The 25,035-nt window shown below is 25.5% G+C and overlaps 1 protein-coding gene across 1 annotated transcript in view; it reads left to right on the top strand.

Moving 5' to 3' along the window:
- LOC117176826 (basement membrane-specific heparan sulfate proteoglycan core protein-like) overlaps nucleotides 1-25,035 on the top strand; it is a 642,506-nt gene that overhangs the window by 587,116 nt on the left and 30,355 nt on the right. The window contains exons 46-52 of the mRNA XM_033367162.1: nucleotides 1,815-2,075; nucleotides 7,511-7,771; nucleotides 11,299-11,487; nucleotides 15,155-15,424; nucleotides 18,033-18,184; nucleotides 20,568-20,875; nucleotides 24,012-24,496. Coding sequence (XP_033223053.1) covers nucleotides 1,815-2,075; nucleotides 7,511-7,771; nucleotides 11,299-11,487; nucleotides 15,155-15,424; nucleotides 18,033-18,184; nucleotides 20,568-20,875; nucleotides 24,012-24,496 — 1,926 coding nt within the window. The remainder of the gene's footprint in view (nucleotides 1-1,814; nucleotides 2,076-7,510; nucleotides 7,772-11,298; nucleotides 11,488-15,154; nucleotides 15,425-18,032; nucleotides 18,185-20,567; nucleotides 20,876-24,011; nucleotides 24,497-25,035) is intronic.

Here is a 25,035-nt window from a genome sequence, read left to right on the forward strand (position 1 = left end):
TTTTGAATCCAGAAAGATGACTTTTCTATTGAAAATATTAATTTTTAATACAAAAAATATAATAGTTCATATTTCAACAAAAACATGTTTTTTATTTCAAATTAAAAACAGTTTAATTAAAACAAAAAAGTGTAATTTTCAACCAAATAGTTGAATTTGCATTTGAAGAAGTTTAGTTTCAAACAAAACAACATGTTTTCAACAAAATAGTTTAAACTCTAACAAAAAAAATGTAAATTCTCAATTGAAAAAGATGATTGCCTGATATATACGCCTGTTGGGTAGCTATGGCAGCGCCACCGATTTGGAACTATTGGGAAGAAATTTGAATTTCAATTCAATTTTAACAAGAAATTTTATAGTAAATAACTAATTTTAGACCTCAGTATAAAATTTCTGAATAAAATGAATTGATATTTGTTGTTCTATTTCATTAACATTGCTCTAATAACTTTGAGATACCCAATAATTAGCATGTCAGATGGCGAAGTTATTCAATTAAAAGAGATACCCTACAGGCGTATTAACCAAAAAAGATTTTAATTTTATATAAAAACACAATTGAATTAAAAAAAAAGAATAATCGTCCATTCAAACAGTTGCATTTTCAACAAAAAATTAAAATTTAAGAAAATTAAACTGGAGTGAAATTAATTTTGAAAACCTATTTAACTGTTTAACTTGAATTATCAAGCTTAAATCTCCAATGTTTAAAAAAAAATTTAATTTTCAAACCCGAAAAAAGAAATTTACACCAAAATAGTTGGGGTTTTAGCCCAAACTGCCAATTTTATTTAATCTCCAAAGGTGAATTTTCAATAATATGATGGAATTTTTAAACCAAAAAAAATATAAAGCAAAAATAAATAGTTGAATTTTCAATCCAGAAATATGTCTTTTCTCTTAAAAATATTAATTTCTAATGCAAAAAATATGAGTTCTAAACAAAAAATATGATAGTTCCTATTTAAACAAAAAAATTTTTTTTCTTTCAAATCAAAAACTGTTTAATTAAATCAAAAAAGTGTAATTTTCAACCAAATAGTTGAATTTTCATTGAACAAGTTAATTTAAAATAATAATAATAATAAAGTGTTTGTACAAAATAGTTTAGTTTTTCATCAAAGATGATGAATTCTTAACGATAAATATAATAGTTGTTATTTCAAACAAAACAACATATTTTCAACAAAACAATTAAATTTTTAACAAAAAATGATGATTTCTCAATGGAAAGTATAATAGCTCATATACCAAGAAAAAAAGATTTTAATTTTATATAAACAACAATACAATTAAAAAAATGAATTACCAGACGAATTTTGTAGAAAATAGTTTAATTTTCAAGAAAAAAGATCATTTTCAACCAAAAATGATCAATCATACATCAAAAAGTATGAATTTTCTGTCCAAGACAATTAAATTTGCAAGCAAAAAAGAAGACTTTTTACCAAAATAGCACAATTTTTTAACAAAGGAGATCAATTCCGAATAAAAATTGAAATAGTAGACCGTAGTATAGACTTATCAACCAAAAAGAATTAACTTTGAACCAACAAATTTTGGATTTTTTTTTTGGTTCTACAAATCCAGTTCGCCTTTGAATGAAAAAAAAACAAGAAAAAGGAGATATTTATGGGAAAAAGGGGAAGAAGGAGGAATTATTTCAAAGGGGAAATAAGGCAAATAGATGAAATATGGGAAGCGAGAAATAGGTAACGGGATAAAGGGGATGTGAGAAATATGGGATGGGGAAAATATGGGAAAGAGGGCTTATAAATTCTGGAATAATTAAATATGACTTATCTTTTCAGCCGTTCCTAAGATCGAATTGAATCCCTCACGACAGATTGTTCGTCCAGGAGAAAATCCTAGCATTTTGTGCCTAGCCTCAGGAGACGAACCTATAAAGATCGACTGGAGTGCCGTTGGTCGTGAAATGCCCACTTCTGTAACTCGCGATCGTGGATTTATTCAGTTCCACGGAATCACTTATTCCGACGCTGGAAGATACGCCTGCGTAGCTAGCAATCCTCATGGAACTATTGAAGCTGTCGCTGAAGTTTTAGTAAATGGTAAAGTAATTTTACAACATCATAATCTTTTTTAAATCAAGCATTTATTTTGTGGCAATTGTGAACCGATTTTATGATTCTAGAAAAATAATTATAGAAAATCATTATAAAAAAAATGCATTATAGTTCGCAAGTAGCTATAATACTGTAACATGCAGAATTAAATAAATCCTTAAGGGATTAATTCTGAAAAATCGTTTTCCATGAAGCTGTATTTCACCCTTAAAGGGAATACTGGGTGTCAAACACCCAGCGACTTATTTGCGCTTTAACAGAACGTACCAAACTCAAGAAAATGGAACATATGGCGCCAGATTAACAAACGACATGAAAATCTATTTTTCTATGTCTTTTCACATTATTTTTATTATTTTTATACGCAGTTTAAGGTCAATAAAATCGTTTAATAACGCAAAGTACGGTGCTTCATTTTTCATTGGATTGAAGCTTTTGTTTTTTAGAATAAATCCCTTCTTTGGAACGAACACTATAAGACGAATTTTATTTTTGAAGCGCCGTATCTCGAAGTAACAAAGTAAAAATAGCAAAAACTTCAAAAGTCATGAATTTTGGGGTGAAAGAAGTATTTTTTAATTTTTTCCCAAAAAGGATTTTTTTAACTACTTTAAATTTCAAAAACTGTTATGAAACCTTTTTCTCCTTTAACTAGATAGATTAAACATCATTAATTGATTTTCTTCTAAAAAACTATCTGATACCATCGGCACAGCACATGTTTGCATACCCTTGGGTACTAAACACCCAGTATGCTCTTTATGTAATTTTTCGCAATTGTGCCCTATAAATGTATGTCTAAGTAGATCATAGACACCTTAAGGTGTGATTACAGACATTGATTTAAAAAAATTCTTGACTAATATCAAAATGTTTCTTACGCTTTGGTTACCGTTTTTCTACAAAGACTGGTTCAATACCCCATTTTTGAGATATTTGTGTAGCATCTGAAAACAACATGGTGATCCCTTAGTGTCCTAAGTTGGTTAGTTCCTAATATCTTCAGCGCGGCGATAGTTGTCCCATCATTTCCTGTTTTTTTCATTATAAGCAATGGCAGTATAACAGTTTTTAAAAAAAATTAATAAACAAAATGTTTCTTTTCCTCTTTATATCTGCAAACGCAGTAAATAATATTTATATCAATGAAATATATAAATAGTTTTGTGAAAAAAGTTTTAATAGTAGACAAGTTCAAACTTAAAATTTGAGAGTTTAGTGAGCACTTACACTATTGAATATAATGAGAAAAATGTAAGTGAAATTGAGATAAATTTTTATTCATGAACAAATAACACAAAAATATGTAAAGAACATTAAAGATAGTTTATTCAATAATTCAAATTGATGAAAAAAAAAACATAGAGAGATTGATCAGCAACCTGGGTCGAAGCAGTGTTGCGGAACGAACGTGTTATTTACTCAAATAGCACGAGAATTCTGGATCAATCTGAAAAATCTCTATTCCTTCCACACAATACTACTTTCCCCTGCCGAGTGAGTCACGCCTACCTCGAAAGGGAAATGGCTTAATGGTGTAATAATAATAATAATCCAAGATGCAAATATAATCGATGTTTTAAGATCTTTGTTTTAAAGACTTGAAAGGATACAATGAGAAAGGAGAGCAATTAAAGAAATTTCTTTTTTTCTTTTTCACTTATTATTAAATAAAATGGTTTCAAATGTAAATTTGTTTTAATTAAATTAGAAATAAATTATATCCATCATATATTCATTGGAAAAGTATTTTTAGATGTTAAATGAGTAACGTTATTTTAATTTCAAGAATTTTTTGCATGGAAATAACATTTTGTTTACTAAAAAATTAAAAAAGTGATTTAGTCCCATTGCTTTCTATGTTAAAACAGGGAGTGATGGGGCAACTAGCGCCGCGGTGGAGATATTAGGAAATAATCAACTTAGGACAGTTGCGGGGTCAAGTTAAAATCTGAAATATGGATAGATGCACAGGGCTGATTAATCCATAAGGTTACGTTTTTTCATTAGTCGAGAAGATTTCGTAATATTTCAGATATGTAAAAAAAGAATCTAGACAATTTTAAATAAATTTTTTTTATTTGAGAAGAGATTATACAATTGCAGGCAAAATTTAAACCAGTTTAAAAGATTGTTAGGACCGTTCAAACCTTGGAAAAAATTAAATGTTTTATAAAATTTCAGAAATATTTAAAAGTATTAAAATGTTTTGTTATCTATTTTAAAATGTAAAAATTGGGAAATATCTTTTGAATTAACTTAAATTACCCCTAAAATCGTCTTGAAATCTTCGAGATTTGTTTCTGGGAATTTTGAAAATTTTATGTGATGTTTTAAAATCGTTTTTAGTATTCTCTTAAAATTGAAAATTGTTGAAATCCGTTGAATTACACTGAAATCTATTGGAAATTATTGGGATAAAAATTAATAACATAATATTGAATGATTTCGAGTAGTAGATTTGGTTAAAAACGTAGTGTCAATGTTTAAACAATTTTTATTCCTAAGCAATCCATGCTCAATTTAAAATAAATGCGGAAGGAAAATAATAAATTTTGAAATTAGATTTGTTCAAATAATTAAAAAATGGTTAATATATTCTTTCGTATTTCTATAATTCAAAATAAATAATCATTTAGAAGTACACCACGGGAAATAATTAATGTTGAAATATTTCAAAAAGTATTCAAAAAGATTGAAAAACCATAAACTAATGATTAATTTGTTTACTCAAAGTAGAATTTCAAATTATTTCAAGCGATTTCTACCAATTTCAAAAATTGTAAAGGCTGCAAAGAATCCTACGAAATTGCAAAGGATTTTAAAGATTTTAAGTTATTTAAAAATATTGGTAAGAATTTCAAAAGATTTGAAATTTGTTAAGGAATTTCAAAAAATGTTGCAGAACTTCAAAAGATTTCTAGGAATTTAAATCAATTTCACAATATTTGAGAGATTTGCGGGGTTTTAAAAGATGTAAAGTAATTTTAACAGATTCCGTAAAATGTCAAGAGATTTATACATTTAAAGGGACTTCAAAAAATTTTGTAGAATTTCTAAAGAGTTTAAGATAGATTTTAACGGATTTCTGGACAAATTTTGTAAATAAACTAAATTAAATGTAATTTCAAGAGACTTCAACGTTTTTCGAAAAAATTCACAGAGTTTAAAGTATATTTTGACTCCACAAGAATTTTTGTATAAAAAACTTAAATAGAACATTTTTATTTAATTTATATTTAAGGGATTTCAAAATATTTCTATATATTTTAATGAATTATTAGGATTATATATTTATTATTTATATATTTTAAAAAGTTCCAAAGTATAACAAGAAAATATGGAAATTTAACAAAAATTTAAATTTATCTGGTAGCATTCTCAAAGATTTCTAGGGATCCAAAGAATTTCACAAGATTCACAGGGTTTTATGAGATTTACAATTATTTCAAAGGATTTACGGGATTTTAAAAGATTAATACAATTTTTTAAGTTATCTTAAAAGATTCCAAAAATGTCCAAAATATTACAGATTTTAAGCTCGATTTTAAGGTATTTCTACAGAACTATGAAAAATAAATTGAATTAAATTTCAAAAGGATTTTTAGGTATTTTAAAAAATTCCACAAGATTTAAATTATTGTCTTAAATCTCCAAGGATTCCAGAAAACGTTTTTTTACCGAAAACTTTTAAATAATTTTAATTTAATTTGTATTCCAAGAATTAAAAAATATTTCAACATATTGTAATGGATTTTTGCGATAATTTTTTTTAAAGTTCCAAATAATTACTAAAGATTTAAGAAATCTCAACGAACTTTAAAGAATTTTGCAGCATTTACAAAGATTTCATAGGTTTTTAACAATTTTCATCAGATTTAAGGGATTTTGTGGAAATTCTAGAATTTGATTAAAAATGTACTTTTTCAACTCAAAACTATTATATTTTTAGTTGAAAATTGATTTTTTAACTTCAAAATTCAACTGCATATTTAGTTAAAATATAATTTTTTACTTGAAAATTCATATATACTGTTTAAAATTTCTGTTTTTTTTTTTTTTTTTTTTAGAAAATTAATCTTATTAGTTAAAAATACATTTTTTTTATTCAAACTTCAAGTATTTTATTGAATATTCGTATTCGTTTATTGCGTTCAATTTTTTAAATTTATATAATTTTAGTTGAAAATTTAAATTTTGAATAGAAAATTAATTAAAAATTTTTAATTAATTTATATTTAATTTAAATATAATTTGGAAATATTTGAAAATGATTCTTTTTGTTGAAAACATAACTATTTCGGTAGAAAATTCAATTATATGGTTAAAAATTAAAGTATTTATATTGAAAAATTTACTACTTGTTAGAAAATTAACTTTTTTGTTGAAAATTTATAGTCATGATTTCAAAATTAAACTATTTTGTAGAAAATTCATCTATGTTGTTCAAAATTCGTCTTTTTGAGTAAAATATTAATCTTTTTGGCTGCATAGTTAAATATTTTGTTAAAAGCTCGTCTTTTTTTCGTTCAGTTTAACTTAAAGAAAATTAATTTTTTTGTTAAAAATTTTTTTTAACTGGAAATGTAATTATTCCAGTTATGCTTAAAAATTTAAATTTTAAATTAAAAAGGCAATAATTTTGATATAAAATTTAATTATTTTGTTAAAAATTAAAAAATTTATTTTAAAAATTATCTGTATAGTAGAAGATTAACTTTTTTGTTAAAAATTCACAGTGTCGCGTAGAAATTTCAATTTTTGTGTGCAAAATTCTTGTATTTTGTTGAAAATTTGTCTTTTTGGTTAGAAAATTAAGCATATTTCTTAAAAATTAATTTATTTGACTGTAGATTGATCTGTTACGTTAAAAATTCTTTATTCATTGAATTTATCTGGTAGAAAATTCGTTTTTTTTTAAGTTATTTTTTTTAACCGTAAATGTAACTTCCATTTTCGATTGAAAACTGATCATTTTCTTAAATTTAACTATCTGGCTGAAAATACAAGTATTTTGTAAAAAATTGAACACGGAACGGATTAGTTTATTCAAATGAAAAAAAAGAGTTTACGTTTTATTTACAAAATTGATTAATAATTTTTCTTCAGGCGAACATTTTAAAACTTATTTTCTTCTTTTGTAATAAATCAAGTTCTAAATTTTTGTTGTCAAAGCAATCAAGGTATTTTACGCTATGCGAATCCAGGTTACTTCAAAATTAATCTCTTTCGCTAAGAATTAATTTCTTAAAATGAAAAGCTAACTATTCAATTTCTGTGAGAAAATTGATTTTTTTTTAGTCAAAAATTCAATTATTTTGTTAAAAATTTAATTATTTTGCTAAAAATTATGCCTGTCCATTTCTTTTTTTATAATCGCAGGCCTATTTGTGAATCTTAATTTATTTATTTTCATTCAGAAGACGAAGAAAACGTAGTTCGAGCTTTGGAAAGAGACATATCAACTTTCCCTGGAAGCACAATTACATTGAGGTGCACGTCTCAGGAACCAGCTACTATTCAGTGGAGCAGAGAAGGTCAACCTCTGCCTGTGAATTCACACGCTGGAGAAGATTATCTACAACTCTACAAAGTTCAACCTGAAGATAGTGGCCGATATACTTGCAAAACGAGTAACAGAAATGGTGTTTCGAGCGATTTTATAAACTTGAGCGTCAGCCGTAAGTATTCAGACACCAAATTTATTCTTCCAAATGCTATGTTTTCTTTGGAATAGTTTTTTAAGCAACGCATAGGTTCGCAGTGAATAATTTGGCTGTAGCTTCTTTTCATGATTTTGGCTTTCGAATTATAAATCGCTTTTCTGCATTGCATCGGATTGAATTTTTAGATTTAAAATTAATTGCTGTTATGTGCATTCAGCGAAGGGTGGATCCAGTGAGGAGAGATTCCCTCAATATTTAGGAAACCAAATTGAAAATTTGTATTCTAATTCAATTTTTATATCAAATAGTTAAATTTTCTGATGAAAAAAACATTTTCACCTTAATAAAGGAACATTTTAATAAAGTTGTTCAATTTTTCATCAAATAGATGCATTTTTTATTTAAATTATGAATCTTTAAGCAAAAAATTAATTTTTAAGAAAATAGTTCAACTTTCAACTAAAGAGTTGAATTTTTAAACTAAAAATATGAATTCTTGAGGAAATACGTAATTTTTAATCAAGTAGTTGAATTTTTCACGAATATTATTAATTTTCTATCAAAAAAAGCGATTTGTCAACATATTACATACATTTTCAACCAAATTAATGAATCCCTAAACAAATAAAAATAATTTTTAAACAAAGTTGGAATAGGTTAAATTATTATTTTAATAATTAATCTTCAATTAAACAAACAGACGAATTTTTTATACAATGCACTTGAATTTCCGACAAAAAGTGTAAAGTTTCAACAAAGAATATATTTTCAATAAAATATATACATTTTTTACCAAATCTTTGAGTTTTCAACTAAAAAGATTAATTTTCTGCCAAAAAGACATATTTTAAACAAACTGTACAAATTTTCAACCAATTAGTTGAATTTCTAAACTAAAAATGAATCTATTTTTACAAAAATAGGAATAGTTAAACTCTCACTAAAAAAGATTAATTTTAAATAAAAAAATCAATTTTCTAGACTACTTAAAAATTTTCTTCTAAACTCTTGAATTTCCAAGATAAAAATACGAATTTTCTATACAAAACAGTTGCATTTCCAACGATAAAATATGAAATTTTAACAAAATTGTATCAAGCTGTTGGATTTTCAGTTTAAAAAGTTAATTTTTACCCCAAAAAAAGAAGTTTCAATAAAGAAGTTCATTTTTTAATCACAGATTAATTTTTACTAAAATGATGAATCTCTTACAAAAAAAAGACTATTTCCACTTTTAATCGAAGAGTTGAATTTTTAACCAAGAATATTAATTTTCTACCAGAAAAAAGGCAAATTTTCAACAAATTACATAAATTTTCAACCAAATAACTGAATTCTTAAACTAAAAAGATTCTATTTTAAACAAAAATGGAATAGGTTAAATTTTTATTTAAAAAATTAATGTTTAATAAAACAAACGAATCTTCTAAAAAATGTTGAGTTTTCAAGGCAAACAGACGAATTTTCTATACAATGCATTTGAATTTTCGACCCACAAATATGAAGTTTCAACAAAGAAGTTAATTTTCAATCAAATTGTTAAATTTTAAGTTAAAAAAAAGTAGTTTTTAACTTAAAAAGTATATTTTAAATAAAATACAACTAAATAGTTGAATTTTTTAACTAAAAATGAATATGTTTTTAACAAAAAAAAGGAATAGTTAAATTATCACTAAAAAATATTAATTCTCAATAAAAAATCAATTTTCTACACAACTTGAAAATTTTCTACTAAATTATTGAATTTCTAAGATAAAAAGACGAATTTTCTATACAAAAGAGTTGGATTTTCTACAAAAATATGAAATTTTAATAAAAAGTTATCTAACATTTGAATTTTCAGTTTAAAAACTTACTTTTTACCCCAAAAAAGGAAGCTTTAAAGAAAGAAGTACATTTTTCAATCAAAGATGAATTTTATACTAAAAATATGAATCTTTGACGAAAAAGCATAAAAGAATCGTCAACACTTTATTTGAATCTTCAACTAAAACATATTGTTTTTTAACCAAAAAATTGATTTTCTTCTAAAAAAAACTAATCTTCTACAAAATTCGTACATTTTTAACTATATAGTTGGACTTTCAACCAAAAAGATAAATTTTCTACAAAAAAAAGACGAATTTTTCAGCGAACTAGTTAAATTTTTAGTCTAAAAAGATCACTTTTTAACCAAAATAAAACATTTAAATTTTCATTGAAAAAAGAATAATTTTAATTCAGAAAAGTCAATTTTTTATAAAACAGTTAAGTTTTCCACCAAATAGTTGACTTTTCTACCAACTTGTTGAATTGTCAAATGAAAAGGATGTATTTTCAATCCGAAAAAATGAATATTTTTAAAAAAAATTGAATTTTAAACCAAATTAGATTAATTCTCGGCCAAAAGAGATTAATTGTTAACCCAAGAGTTGCGTTTAATAAAATGTATTTTCTCTCAAAAAGGATAATTTTCTACAAAATGATTACCTTTTTAATCCAATGGTTAAATTTTCAACAAAGAAGATTAATTTTCTACCTACAACGACGAATTTTTAACGAAATAATTGAATTTTTAGTCTAAAAAAGATTGCTTTTAACCAAAAAAGGAATTTAAATATTTTATTTGAAAAACAACCATTTTCAACTCATAAAAGCGAATTTTTACAAAGCAGTTGAACTTTCTACAAACTTGTTGAATTTTTAAGCCAAGAGGGTGAATTATCCAAAAAAAGGTCGAATTTTTTTACCCAAAAATATTAATTTTCATAACTAAAAATTCTCAGGAAGATCACTTTTGATCAAAAAATTAAATAGTTAACTTTTTTTAGGAAAACATTGATTTAAATGCAGAAAAGAGAATTTTGTATATAGCCGTTGAATAATAAATAAATAATAAATAATACATAATAAATAAATAAACGATAAATAAATAAATTTTGAATCAAATAGTTGAATGTTTAACCAACTAGATTAATTGTCCCACACAACTGTCTAATTAAAACAAAAAATTTTTCAAATAAATGAATTTTTGATCAAATTGTATTTTATACATTGTTAAATTTCTAATCTTGAAATATGCACAAGCCTTCAGGTTTTTTTTATGATTGTGAACGCTATAATTTAAAAATCTAAATAAAGTGGAATTTATCGCCTTATTATGTTCACTTTGAAAACCTTTTTTAAATAAAATTCACAATCGCCCCGTCCGAAAAATATTCTGAATCCACCCTCGCATTAAACCACGAAATAATGAAATAAATCTTTTCCAAATTTTCTTCGTAAATGACAGAATCAAGATCGTATTTCACTGTTAGAATCTATTCGCGTTACATTGGATCAATCCATTGGTATAGCTATATTTAAACTAGAAATAATTATACGAGACTAACACAAATATCATGAAGCTTCTCATTCTATTAACAAAGTGGTGTTGGGTAATAAAAAAACATGAAATAAAAAAGAATATAAATGAATAAAATTGCGACAGGATCATCGCTACCATGGTTCTATCAGTCTTCCATCAGACTAGGTTTTTTTAAAAAGCTAGCGTTATGATTTAGTAGTTAATTTGCTTGCGGATTGCATGCCAGTATACCGATCGCAGTGCAGACAGGGGGATTATCAATGCAGAAATCAACTATGCGTTCCGTTGGATTACTTTTGCGACGGCTATGTTCAGTGCATCGACGCTACTGACGAACGCTTCTGCCGCATCACGCGATTCCGCCAAATTCTCCAGCAACGACGTGGTTTGTTTTGAGATCTGTGTGTCGTGTGACGTCTATATTCTATATTTTGTAGTTCGTCTTTTCCCAGTTTTCCCCTCTTGGCTCACAAGCCAATTTTTATTGCACACTTTTCTGTCAGACGTCTCTGATTTTTCATTTTTTATCATCCAATTAGAAAAAAAGGTCACAAACGACATGAATTTAACATAATAGAGTCGCCGGAGATCACTCTCCAAATCCGAATTAGTAATAAACTACGTATATTAACTAATTTTCAATTGTTTCAACAATTTCAATTTGTTTAAACATTTCCCAGTGGGCACAAAATTTGGCGACGTCTTACGACGTCACGACATTTTACGACATCTTTACGACAACGTTACGACATCTTTACGACATCATATGTCGGTGTCGGTACGACATTTTTACGATATGGTAAAGACACCGTAACGACATGGGCATAGGATATCGTAAAGTTGTCGTAAAGATGTCGTAACCATGTCGTAAAGAGGTCACCAAATTTTGTGCCCACTGTGTTTTTTGTTCAGGTAATTTGAGAAATGAATGGATTTTCTAGATGTTATGAGTTCTTAATTAAATTATAACTATGTCACAATTTGTTCAAATAATTTTACTATTATATTTATATTATATCGAAATTAAATACAATTATTCAAATAATTTAAATTCGTTTAAACAGATGCAAAATTCTGTTAAAAAAAACAAGAATCCAACGACAAAATTTGGACCGCAACTAATAAACAAAAACAAAAAATCCTATTGTAATCTGAAAAAAACAAATAACATTTTGGGACAAAAATAAAAAAGAGGAAAGAAAAATGAGAAGGCAGCCAACCACATCCCCTTCCTTCTGTTTTTCTTTCGTCTTTTTTATTTTTATTATCATCAAATTACAATAAAATAACATAAATGGGATTTTTAATTTGGATTTTGGTCTTATTTAAATTTCTTAAATTTTGAACACATATTTTTTAAATAATTGTAAATTATTCAAACAAATTATTTTATTTTTATAATTGTTTAAAGTGCTCATAATGTCTAGAAAATACTTTCATTTCGCGACTTACCTGAAAAACAAATGTTTAAACAAATTCAATTTGTTGAAATTTAGTTTTAAAATGACTAGGTAATTTCGCGTTACTGAATAATAATTAGTGATTAAGAAAATATCAAAAAACATTAATAAAACACAATTATACATCAAGTTCAAATTTTTCACGTATAGGGCTTTCTTTTAGTTTATGATTATTATTCTCTGCGGAATTCTGAGCAATATCCTGAATTACAAAATCATTTGTGATATAATGTCGCATATTTCTGAATTTTCTTGAATTCTTTTCAAATATTTTAGAGCATTTAAAAATATTCTAAGAAATTCTTACTATATTTCAATAATTTGAAGGGGTTTCAAAGGATTTTAGTGTATTTAAAATTTTTCATGGCATTTCTAAGAGCTTCAAAAAATATCAAGTGATTTAAAAATATTTCAAAGGATTTGAAATATTTTAGGATAGTTTTAAAAAAGTAGAAAGAAGTTTCAAGATCTTTAAAAAGCTTCAAAGGGCGTCGAAATATTTCAAATAATGAGAAATATTTTAGTGTTTTATTAATGTTTCCAAGGAACGTTTCATGTATTTCAGTATGTGAAAGATTTTAAATAGATTTGAAATATTTGAGAGAATTTTTAAACAATTCCAAGGCAGTTTAAAGAGCATTAAAAATCTCCAAAGGATTTCGAAAGATTTTAAAGTATTATAAATATTTTTGTGTTTTATATATGTTTCCAAGGAATTTTTCGTAGATTTCAAGAATTAAAGGGTATTCTAAAGGAGTTAAAAATATTTGAGAGTATTTTTAAACATTCTAAGAGAGTTTCGAGATTTTAGAATTTTTTTAAAGAAATTTAATCAGATTTCAAAGAATTAAAAAAAATTTACAGTATTTTGACAATTTCCAAGGAACTTTTAATAGATTTTAATAATTTCAAGGTATTCCAAAGAAATTGGAAGATTTAAGGGTATTCTTTAACAATTTAAGAGTATTTTAATTTTTTTATTTATTTAATTTAATTTAATTTAGTATTTAATATTTTTAAGGAATATTTAAGAGTATTTTAAAAGTTTCCTTGAAAGATTTCATAGATATCAATAATTTGAAGGTATTCCAAAAGATTTGTTAGGGTATTTTAAAAGTTTATTAGAAAGAGTTCATTGATTTCAATAACTTGAAGATATTTTAAAGATTTTAAAGTATTGTTAAAAATTCGAAGAAATCTTAAAGATCTTTAACAATTTTGCAAGAAATTTCAAAATATTTAAAAAGATTTGGGATATTTTATTGTATTTTTTAAAATTCCAAAGAATTTTTAAACGCTACAAAATATTTAGAAATTTTTCAAAGGATTAAAAGATATTTAAAAATATTTCAAGGGATTTTATCAAGTTTCTGAGGATTTCAATGATTTTATAAGATTTTAAAAGCTCTCAATGATATCAATAATCATAATCAATAACTAAATTTTCCAGGATTTCAGAAGTGAGGGATTTAGTGGAGTATCAAATGTTCGAAAATAATTTCAAATATTTGTTTGCAATTCATTTGAAATGATTTGAAATTTACATGGGATTCTTAAGCATTTCATAAATTTCTTTTGAATTCGCTTAATTTTTTTAAGTCATTTCAAACTTACTTTACTAAATGCATGTTTTGATAGTTTTAAATTGCTTCCAATCCACTTGAATTTTTATTTTTATTCGCCTCGAATTTGTATAAATTTGATCAAATCCTTCTCTTTTTTCTTGAATTTCTCTAATTTTATATCATTTTACTTAGATGAATGAAGTTTTTTTCAATTAATTTCGATTTTTTTTCTAATTCAACTTTAATTTTTTTGAAATCTTATGAATAGTTAAGGAAAAATCAGGGAATTTTGATAATTAAGTTTGGCGATATCCCAGAATAACTCTTGAGGGATACTCTTATTTTAAAACATACTCATTTTTTATTTTCCCGGTAGTTTTGAGACCCTAGAGAAGACCTGGAATTTCAATTTGAAATTCTTTAGCAACTCCCTCGAGAAAATTAAAATTAATAATGGAACATCAGAGACTATTTTTCGCGACTTTCGGTTTCCAAATTCTTGATGGTGAAAAATACGAATTTGAAGTTAACCATCTGAAAATCCTACGTTTTCAAAATTGATTTTTTTTGTCTATGGAGGAATGGTAATTCCAGAAACAAAATTGCACATACATGTACATATTTCATACCCTGTTTAAAATTTTCTAAATTGTGTCATGAAAAATGAAGACGGATATTATAGGTTCATATCAATAGAAATTTTAAAGAGGGTTCTAAATAATTCTTCGTGTTTGTGTACGTCTCGTAGTGATATCAGGAGAATTCTCTTTAAAAATCCTGTTTAGTATCTAACCAAGCTTTAGAACCATTTAAAATTTCTTCGCAAAGATAGTGTATACACACGAAAAATATGAATTATCTCATAAACATTTTGGCTTCAATATCCAAAATGTTCCTAATGACCTGAAAATATTTTTTTTGTGCAAACTGCATAATCGGAAAGGGATTTTAAATGCATTTAGTCATCCATGTGGTCCGGAAAAGAGATTAAAATTCCTAGTTATTGATCAAACTTTTTTATTTTTAGCTGCCACCACGCCTTACGTCTCCATCAGACCATCTCAGGAACTCGTCAATATTGGCGATACAGTCGATCTGATTTGTTCAAGTTCGGGTATTCAAAATCCCCGATTTAGTTGGTCCACTCTGAATGAAATCAGTTTACCGCCAAATGCCAGAGCTTATGATAATACTTTGCGGCTTTCAAATGTAATTGTAAGTGACAGTGGAGTCTACAGATGTACAGCAAATGGTGTGGAAGGCATTTTTGATGGAGAATATGACCTCATCGTCCAAGGTAATTTTTATCTCATAAAATCGCCTATCCATATTCCGATAATTAAATATAAATATAAATAAATCTTTGTTCATGCTTGCGATTACATAATTCGTAAGTATCGTCAGTTTCATAATGCATTTTCCCGAGGGGAAAAAACTCTGTTAATCCGATATAAATAATCGAAATATTTTCAAAACCATATTGTTGAATTTAAAAATAATTAAGATTCTTGACTAAAAATTTAGATACCCTTTCTTACAGTTGTGTTTAAATTAAATTTTTTTTCTTATAAATTGTAATGTTTTGGTAGTAAATTTGGCAATTTTGGAATAAAATTGAACTTTATGGCTGAAAATTCGTTTTTTGTCTTGAAGAAAATTACTTTTTTAACTGAAATTTTTGTTTAGTTGCAAAATCGTTTATTTTGTTTGAAACTTGGTTTTCTGAGCAGAAACTTAGGATTTTTGTTTGAAAATTTAGATATTCCATTTTTTGTTAATGATGGATCTTTTTTATATAAAAGTACACGTATTTTGTTGAAAATTCTTCTTTTTCGGTAAAAAATCGACTTTTTCGATGAAAATTCATAATTTTCTTACAATTCTGTTACAAAGTAAATTTTTTGGTTATAAATTCTAATGTTTTGGTAGTAAGTTCAGCTAGTTTTGTATAAAATTTAACTTTATGGTTGAAAATTCGTGTTTTGTCTTGAAGAAAATTACTTCTTTCACTGAATTGTTTTCTTGTTGCAAAATCGTTTATTTTGTTTGCAACTTTATTTTCTTAGCTGCAACTTAGGATTTTTGCTTGAAAATTTAGATAAAAATTCATGATTTTCTTACAATTCTGTTAAAAAGTAATTTTTTTGGTTAAAAATTCTAATGTTTTGGTAATAAATTTAGAACTTTTTGTATAAAATTGAACTATATGGTTGAAAATTCATTTTTTGTCTTGTTGAAAATTACTTTATTACCTGAAAAATTGTTTTTAGTTGCAAAATCGTGTATTTTGTTAACATTTTGTTTTCTTAGCAGAAGCTTAGGATTTTCGCGTGAAAATTCATCCTTTTGCCTCAAAATTAAGCTATTTGGTGGAAGCATTATGTATTTTGTTATAAATTAGTGTTTTTTTTAGCAGAAACAATGTTTTTTTAAATTCTTTTTTCTAAGTTGAAAATTACTTTTGATTGAAAATTTCTCTCTAGTAGTTGAAAATCAATGTGTTTTGTTGAAATTTCGTTTTTTTGGTAGAAAGTTGAGATTCTTTTGCTTGAAAATTCAACTATTGGGTTGAACATCAATGTATTGTATTACAAATTTGTAATTTTTGGTAGAAAATACTTTTCTTTGAAAATTGATCTTTTTAGTTAACAATTAATCTACGAAGTTGAAAATTGAAGAATTTAGTTAGAAAGTTTTCTTTTTGGTTGCAAAGGCAACTGTTTGGTTGAAAATATATTTTTAACTGAGAATTTTACGATTCTACTTAAAAATGAATGATTTCACTTGAAAATTTGTCTCTTTGTTCAAAATTAGTAGTTTTTAGTAGAAAATTAATTTTCTCGTTGAAAATTCAACTGCTGGGTTGAAAGGTGAGTTACTTTGTCAAAATTAATTTTTTTAATTGATAGGGAAATATTCCATTTTTGGTTGAAATTTGATATTTTTTAGTTAAAAATTAAACCACTTTGTTGAAAATTAAACAGCTGTGTTGAAAATTCGAATTTTTTGGTAGAAGATTTATTTTCTTGGTTAAAAATTCATTTTTTGCTTGAAAAATCATGTATTTTATTGAAAATTCGTCTTTCATAAAAAAATTAAATTTTTTTCTTAAAAAATCAACTACTTGGAAGTGGAACTGTTATGTTAAAAATTAATTTTTTGGTGGTACGCGCATAATTTTAGTTGAAAAGTCATCTCTTTGGTTAAAAACTTGATCATTTTATTGAAAATTCGTTTTTTTGTTGTAAAAAATTAATTTTTGTGATTGAGAAGTCATTACTCCATTTTGTGTTGAAAATAAATCTTTTCTGGTTGAAAATTTAATAACTAGTTTCTTGAAAATTTGTATATTTCAGTAGAAAAATTTTCTGGGTTGAAATTAATTTTTTTGGTTGAAAATTCAACCATTTCGCTAACAATTAATCTACTTTTGTTGAAAATTAGACAATTAAAAAAAAAGTATTCATTTTGATTGAAAGGGCAACGGCTTGGTTGAAAAATCATTGTTTTTTGGTCAAAAAATATATTTTTAACTAAAAAGTTTACGATTCCAGTTGAAAATTCATCATTTTATTTGAAAATTCGTCTCTTTAGTTGAAATTTAATTCTTTAACTCAAAATTTAACTATTCCACTTTTTGTGGAAAATTTATTATGTATTGTGTCGGCTGCAAAGTAATCCTCTTTGGTTGAAAATTCGTTTGAGTATATTTTAGGCGGAGTAATTCTCGATAATTTTATGTAATCTACATTTATAGTAATCCGGAATAATCTTAGGTAATCCAGAATAATTCGCTATAATCCATCTATACTGGATCGAATTTTTATGAGTTGTTTCCCCCTCGAAAATTTTCAGATCTCAATATTTTGTATTCCATTCTGAATTTTTTTTTAATAATTCAACAGGTGGTACTGCCGATGCTCCAGCAATTGAAACCGTATCAGCTCCTTACGGATCAGATATTGAAATGGACTGCAGTCCCAATTTGAGTCCTCCAATCAAATTCCACTGGAAGAAACTTGAGGGAACAATGCCATCGAATATTGATCCATACGAAGTAAGACATGAGTTGATTTAGAAAAAATTATTATTTAAAGTTATTATTTAAATTATTATTAAAATATTAAATAATGCAACATTTCAAGCTGCCTTTACAAAAAATATTACAGGAAAATCTGTATAGGCCTGTAATTATTTTCTTATAATGAATTTCCCATAATCTTTTTGGGATTCCTGGTATTTTCAAAATCGTTTGAAGTTTCACCGAAATTCCTTGATATGTTTGGAAATATTTTTAAATTCAATAAAATCTTTAAAATATGTTAAAATCAGTAGAATTACGTTGCAATCTTTAAACCATTTTGAATTCTTTTGAAATAATTAAAATCATTGAAATAGCTTCAAATCTTTGGAAATCGTAAAAATCCATTAAAATTCAGTAGAAATCTTTCGAGATTAAATAATGAAATCCTTTGAATCTTGCAAAATTTCTTCAAATACTTTCAAATATCTTAAAATACTTTAAAATCGTTACTAAAATCTTTGGAAACCTTATAAAACTCTTTAAAGTCCCTTGGAATTTTTTAAATCTCTTGATTTTATTTGTAGTCTGTTAAAATAAATTAAAATATTTCAAAAATCCTTAATCCTTTGAAATAATATGAGATATAAAATCTTGAGAAATTCTTTTAAATCCTTTGAAATCTTTGAAAATGCTAGATAATTCTTTGAAATCCCTCGAAATTAATTAAATCTTTGGAAATTCTTTAAAATCTTTGAAGATGTTAAAATATATTCGTAAAAATCTATTTAAATATTTAGAAATTTTTTGAGTATAAATTAAATTAAAATTATCCATTAAAGTTTTCTATACAAAAATTCAGATCCCTAGAAATCGGAAATCCTTGGAGATTAAATCAAATCTTGTAAATTTTTTGTGAAATACCTTAAAATTACTTAAAAATACATTCAAATTTCATTTATTTACTAAAGTTCTTTAGAATTCCTTTAAAATGAAGCTTAAAATCTTTGAAAATCTTATAATATTTGTTGGAATTCCTTCAAAACTGTCGAAATCTCTGGGATTCCTTCGAAATCTTTTAAAAACTTGTAGAATAAAAAAAATACTTGACATTTTGTGATGTTCTTCCAGATACCGTTAATGCTCTTGAAATTAAATTTATTTTATTCACTTGCAAAATTTCTGTACAAATACCTTAAAATCGAGCTTCAAATATTTAAAAACTCAACAACATTATTTGAAATACTTAAAAATTTTTTTAATATTTTGAAATTATTTGGAATCAGTTAAAATAGCTTAAAATCTTTAAAATCCTGTGAATCCTTTGAAATAATTATAAAACCTATAAAATCCTTTAAATCTTGAATTCTTGAAAATACCTTGAAATCCTTTGGAATATTTAAAAATATGTATAATCTTAGCAGTTCATTAAAATAAATAGAAATAATTTTAAATAACATGAAATTATATTAAATTTATTTCCCAATTTTTTCAAAAAATCCCTTAGAAATGAACTTAAAATATTTAAAAGTCTTACGAAATTCTTTTAAAATACACTATATTCTTAAAAATAATTGGGGGTTCTATAAAATTCCTTGAAATATTTAAAAAATGCTACAAAATTCTTTAGTATGCTTTAAATTTATGCATTACAGTTTTCTAAAAAAAAAACTCGTATTCATTAGAAATCTTTCAAATTTCTGAAAATCTTTTAAATCCTCGAAGATTCAATAAAATCCTTAAAACCTTGTAAATTTCTTTGAAATATTTTTAAATCCTTTGAAATTCTATTTAGTTCGCAAAGTTTTCAAGAAATTCTTTAAAATCAAACCTAAAATTCTTTAAATTATTGAATAGTCTTGAAATTACTTGGAATCTATTAAAATAGCTTAAAATCTTTTAAAATTCCATAAATTCTTTTAAATAATTAAAGAACCTATAAAATCCCTTAAATCTTCTAACATTCTTTGAAATACCTTGAAATCTTTGGAAATTCCACAAAATTCTTTGGCATTCCTTAAAATTTTTAAAGTCTCTTGAAACTTAAAATGTTTAAAAACCTTCAAAAACGTTTGTAAGATCCTTCATAGCCCTCGAAAATTTCTAAATTACTTGAACCCTGTAGAAACCCCTTGAAATAATTAAAAATCTTATGTAAATTAAATCATTCATTTCTAATTTCTCTATTTTTTGCATCACTCTTTCCAATATTTTCTCATGATTTGTCTAAAATTAAAAAAAAAAATTTTAATTTATTACTGGAAAATCATTGTAGGCACTGAATTTCCTAATATGTATATTGTTTTCTTAAGGGACTATTGAGTTACGAAACTCCTTGAACAGTTTTTAAATTCCGGAAAAAACTGTTAAAATATTATTAATTAATAATTTATCGCTAATAATTTTCCGTTCTTAATAGAACAAATTAAGGATCGAAAACGTGAAGGCCGAAAACGCAGGAACCTACATTTGTGTGGCAGAAAATGGCCAAGAGACACTCGAAGTTCCAAATGTTCTAGTCGTAACTGGAGTTGTGCCATATTTCCACCAAGCTCCGAGAAGTTTCATTGCCCTCGCACCGCTCTCAGAAGCCTATATGAAATTCAATATTGAGGTCTCATTCAAAGCAGAGAATTACGATGGATTGATACTTTATAACGACGAAAGCCTCCACGGAAAGGGAGACTTCCTCGCTCTCGCAATCGTCGAAGGATATCCAGTTCTCTCGTAAGTCAACACTAAGATTTCTTCAATTCGAAAAAAAAATTCCAGATTTTTCCCGGTTTTTCTCGTGGAAATTTACATTTTTTGTTGCATTTTCATCGTTTATGATAATAGATATTTACTTCTTAAATAAGAAGTGAAATTACTTTCATTCTAAATTCTAAACGTGCTTTAAAACTATTTGAATTCCTTACCAATTTTTTTTTAATCCTGCAAAATTATAAATATTTTCGTAAAATCTTCCAGATTAATTTTTGACAATGTTGGAAATCATTTTAAATATTCTTAAATATTTTCTTAAAGTTAATTTTTCAAAATTAATTCATTTTCAATTTCCCTAGGAATCTTAAGAAAATTTTCATTATTCTTTTGAAACCTTTCATCATTGTTAAAAAGCTACTGAATTTTTTCTCAATTTTTCTAAATTAAGAAAAATTATTATGCAGTAAAATTAACCAATTTTACTTCTAAATTACATTTTCTCCAACAAAAAAATTAAATTTGTAACTGATTTTAGATGAACAATCAAATATTTATAAATATTAAGCAATTGTTATTTTTTTTAATAAATTTTTTTTTTCAAATTTTGGACTAAAACAATATTTTTAATTTAATAAAAGTCTTCAATTATGAATATATTATTTTGAAGTTACTTTAAAATTTTTAATAGTTAACAAAGTTTCAATAGGGCGTTTACATTTGTTTAACTAATACTTTCTAATTGAAATAATTAAAAAAAATTTAAATCAACATAATGTATATTCACATTTGGTGAACTGAAAAGATTTTTTACCCAACATTGTAGATTTCAAACGATACTAATTTTTAAATTTTGAAGTCTCTAAAACTGCATTTTAAAATTCTTTAAATGAAAAATGTATGCTTAAAAATTAAAATCCAAAATGGAAAACTTGTAAGTGAAAGATTTTCGAGTCACAAATTGTAAACTGATCATGATATTATAATTGAAAAGGAAGAAAATTCAGCTGATTGTTTAAAAAACTGTTGAAATCAAACTTGGACAGATTTTTTTCTCTAACATTTTTCTTAAAATTCGCGGTTAAAACATAAATTCACCATCATTTCCCTGTTTTTCCCGGGCTTAAATATTCCACTCAAAAATATTAATTTCCAATGAAAATTGGAATATTTAAACTGTTAGTTGGAAAAACTAATTTTGATTTTAAAAAAAACGGATTTTCAACTAAAATGAGGAAATTACAACTAAAATAGTTGAATTTTCACAACAAAAAATTAAATTTTACTAATAAAGGTAAATATCGCGCGAAACTTAAATTAATTTTAAATTGAAAAAATTATTGTTCAACCAAACAGAAGAATTCTCAACTAAAACTATGAAATATTCAATTAAAATAAGATAAATTTTCAGTTAAAAAATTACTTTTCACAAGAAAAAAATAAAATTCAACAAAAAAAAACTTGCTTTCAAAAAAATAGTTACATTTTCAAACAAAGTGATGAATTCTCTACTAAAATTGTAAATAGAATAGTTGAATTTTAAACCATAAAGATAAATTTTCCACTAAAATGATGAATCTTTAACTAGAATAGTTGATTTTTTGATCAGGAAGATGAATTTTCAACCAAAAAGATTAACTTCTACCAAAAATATAAATTTTTAACGAAAAAAGATCAGTTTTGAACAAAAAATTGAATAATGAAATTTGCAGTCAAAAAATTAATTTTCTACCACAGAGATGAATTTTTATCTAAAATTGTGAAATATTCAACTGGAAGAATAATTACATTTTCAATTTAAAAAACAAAATAATTATGAAGCCAAAAATAAGCAAACTTTCAACAAAATTATTTTAAATTTCGTAAAAAAGTCCTTCTCATCCAAAGAGAAAACAAGTTTTCAATGATTGAAGTAATTTTATGTTCAAACTAAAAGATGATTTTTTAATTAAAATTATAAATATTTAACTGTAATACTTGAATTTGTGACCGAAAAGAAGAATATTTAAACAAGAAGATTAATTTGCAAAGAAAAAGATAATTTTCTACCAAAACAAAATCGAATTTTGATCCAAATGGTTGAATTTTAAACAAGAAAAGATCAATTTTCAATCAAAAATGGACATTCACATTTTCAGTTGAAGGAATTAATTTTCAACCAAAATGATGCATTTTCAACTTAAATTATGAATCTTACTTTAAAATAGTTGAACTTTATACCAAAAGATTAATTTCCTACAAAAAAGGCGATTTTTTCACAAAGTACACACATTTTCAAACAACTAGTTAAATTTCTACATAAAAAATATTAATTTTCAAATCACTAGTCGAATTTTCACCCAAAAAAGATACATTTTCGATAAAAAATAGAATGATTAAATTTTATGTAAAAAATATAATTCTTATCCAAAAAATAAACGGATTTTCTGCAATTACTATTACATTTTTCGTTCGGAAGAGTTGAAGGTTGAAAATTTTAATATTTTGATGAAAATTCGTTTCATGTTTGTTTAAAGACAATATTTTCTTTTTGCAAATTAAACTATTCCATTTTTGGTTAAAAATTTATCTTTTTTAATTAAAAGTTTAATTTTTTCTTTAAAAATTCATGTATTTAGATGAAAATTCCTTTTTCTTATTAGAAATTTAATCCTCTTAGATAAAAATTTATCTTTTGTGGCTAAAAATGCAATTACTTGATTCAAATATATCAACTGCTACATGCTGGAAATTCTTAAATTTTGAACTGATTCCGAATCTTCTTGTAAAATAAATTATTATTTACTTGTTAGTCAACTGAAAAGGTTTTGTATCTATAACTTTAAATTTCAAATGCTAATAATTTTTAATTTTTCAAGTCTTCAAAACTGCATTTCAAAATTCTTTAAATAAAAAATGTGCGCTCAAAAATAAAAATCTAAAATGGAAAATTTTTTTAAGCGAAGAATTTTTGAATTACGCATTATAAAATAAAGGATATCAAAATTCAAGATGATAAAAATTCAAAGAAATTATTTTTAAAACAGTTAAAATCGAACTTGAAGAGATTTTTCTTCTAAAATTTGTAAAATACTCGGTCAAAAAATAAATTCACTGTCAAAATTATCCTGGTACTCATTTACCTTTTTTTTTTATAAAAAAAAAATATATATATTTCCAGATTCGACCTTGGATCCGGACCAGCACAAATCCGAGCAAACAGGTCCATCACTCCTGGTACCTGGCACACCATAAAAATCCAACGTTACCGCAAAGAAGGAAGTATGTTGGTCGACGGAGAAGGTCCTTTCAAGGTGTTTGCATCAGGAAGAAAGCAGACTCTGGACCTCAAAGAACCTCTTTACATCGGAGGAGTGCCACGGAATCAAACTGTCAATGAATTTGTGAATCGGCAGATTTTCCGGAATGGAATGATGGGCTTTGTTGGTTGCATCAGCAAACTGGTCATCGGAGATACGCATGTTGACCTGATAGGCCAACAAACTGAAAGCTCTGGAATAACGACCTGCGAAACCTGTGCGGAAAGTCCTTGTCGCAATGGAGGAATTTGCCAGGAAGCAGCTGTGAAACATGGATACAGGTGTCTCTGTCGCGCAGGATATAGTGGACATCATTGCGATTCTGTAGGAGAATCTTGTTATCCAGGTAGGTCGGGGATCACTAATAAACTACGTTTCAATTTGAGGGCGGCGGGTGTTCTCACAAAACCTTCGCTTGGTGTCGGGCTAGGGAGAGGATGGAATTTTTGTTTAAAAATTAATTTTAAATTGAAAATTCGCCGTTTTTGTTGGTAACTTAATATTTTTGTTAAAAAATTAATGTTTAGATTGAAAAATCAACTGTTTGGTTGAGAATTCTTTAATTTTTCACAAAATACGTATTTTCTGGTTAAAAATTAAGAAAATGGGTTTTAAAGTTGAACTACATTCTTAAATATTCAACTTTTTGCTTGAGAATTTTGGAATTTTACTGAAAATTCGTGTTTTTCATAGTAAATTCGTCTTTATGCTTAAAAGTTGAATTACTTCTTGAAAATTAAAAAAAGTTTCCTTTCTTTCTTGAAAATTCAACTTTTCGATTGAGAATTCTTGAATTTTATTTAAAATTCGCCTTTTTTAGTTGGAAATTAATCTTGTCGATTCAAAATTCAACCTTTTAGTTGATAATTCTTTAATTTTGTGAAA

The sequence above is a fragment of the Belonocnema kinseyi genome, chromosome 7 (genome assembly GCF_010883055.1).
Source record: "Belonocnema kinseyi isolate 2016_QV_RU_SX_M_011 chromosome 7, B_treatae_v1, whole genome shotgun sequence".
In the NCBI taxonomy this organism is placed as follows: domain Eukaryota; kingdom Metazoa; phylum Arthropoda; class Insecta; order Hymenoptera; family Cynipidae; genus Belonocnema; species Belonocnema kinseyi.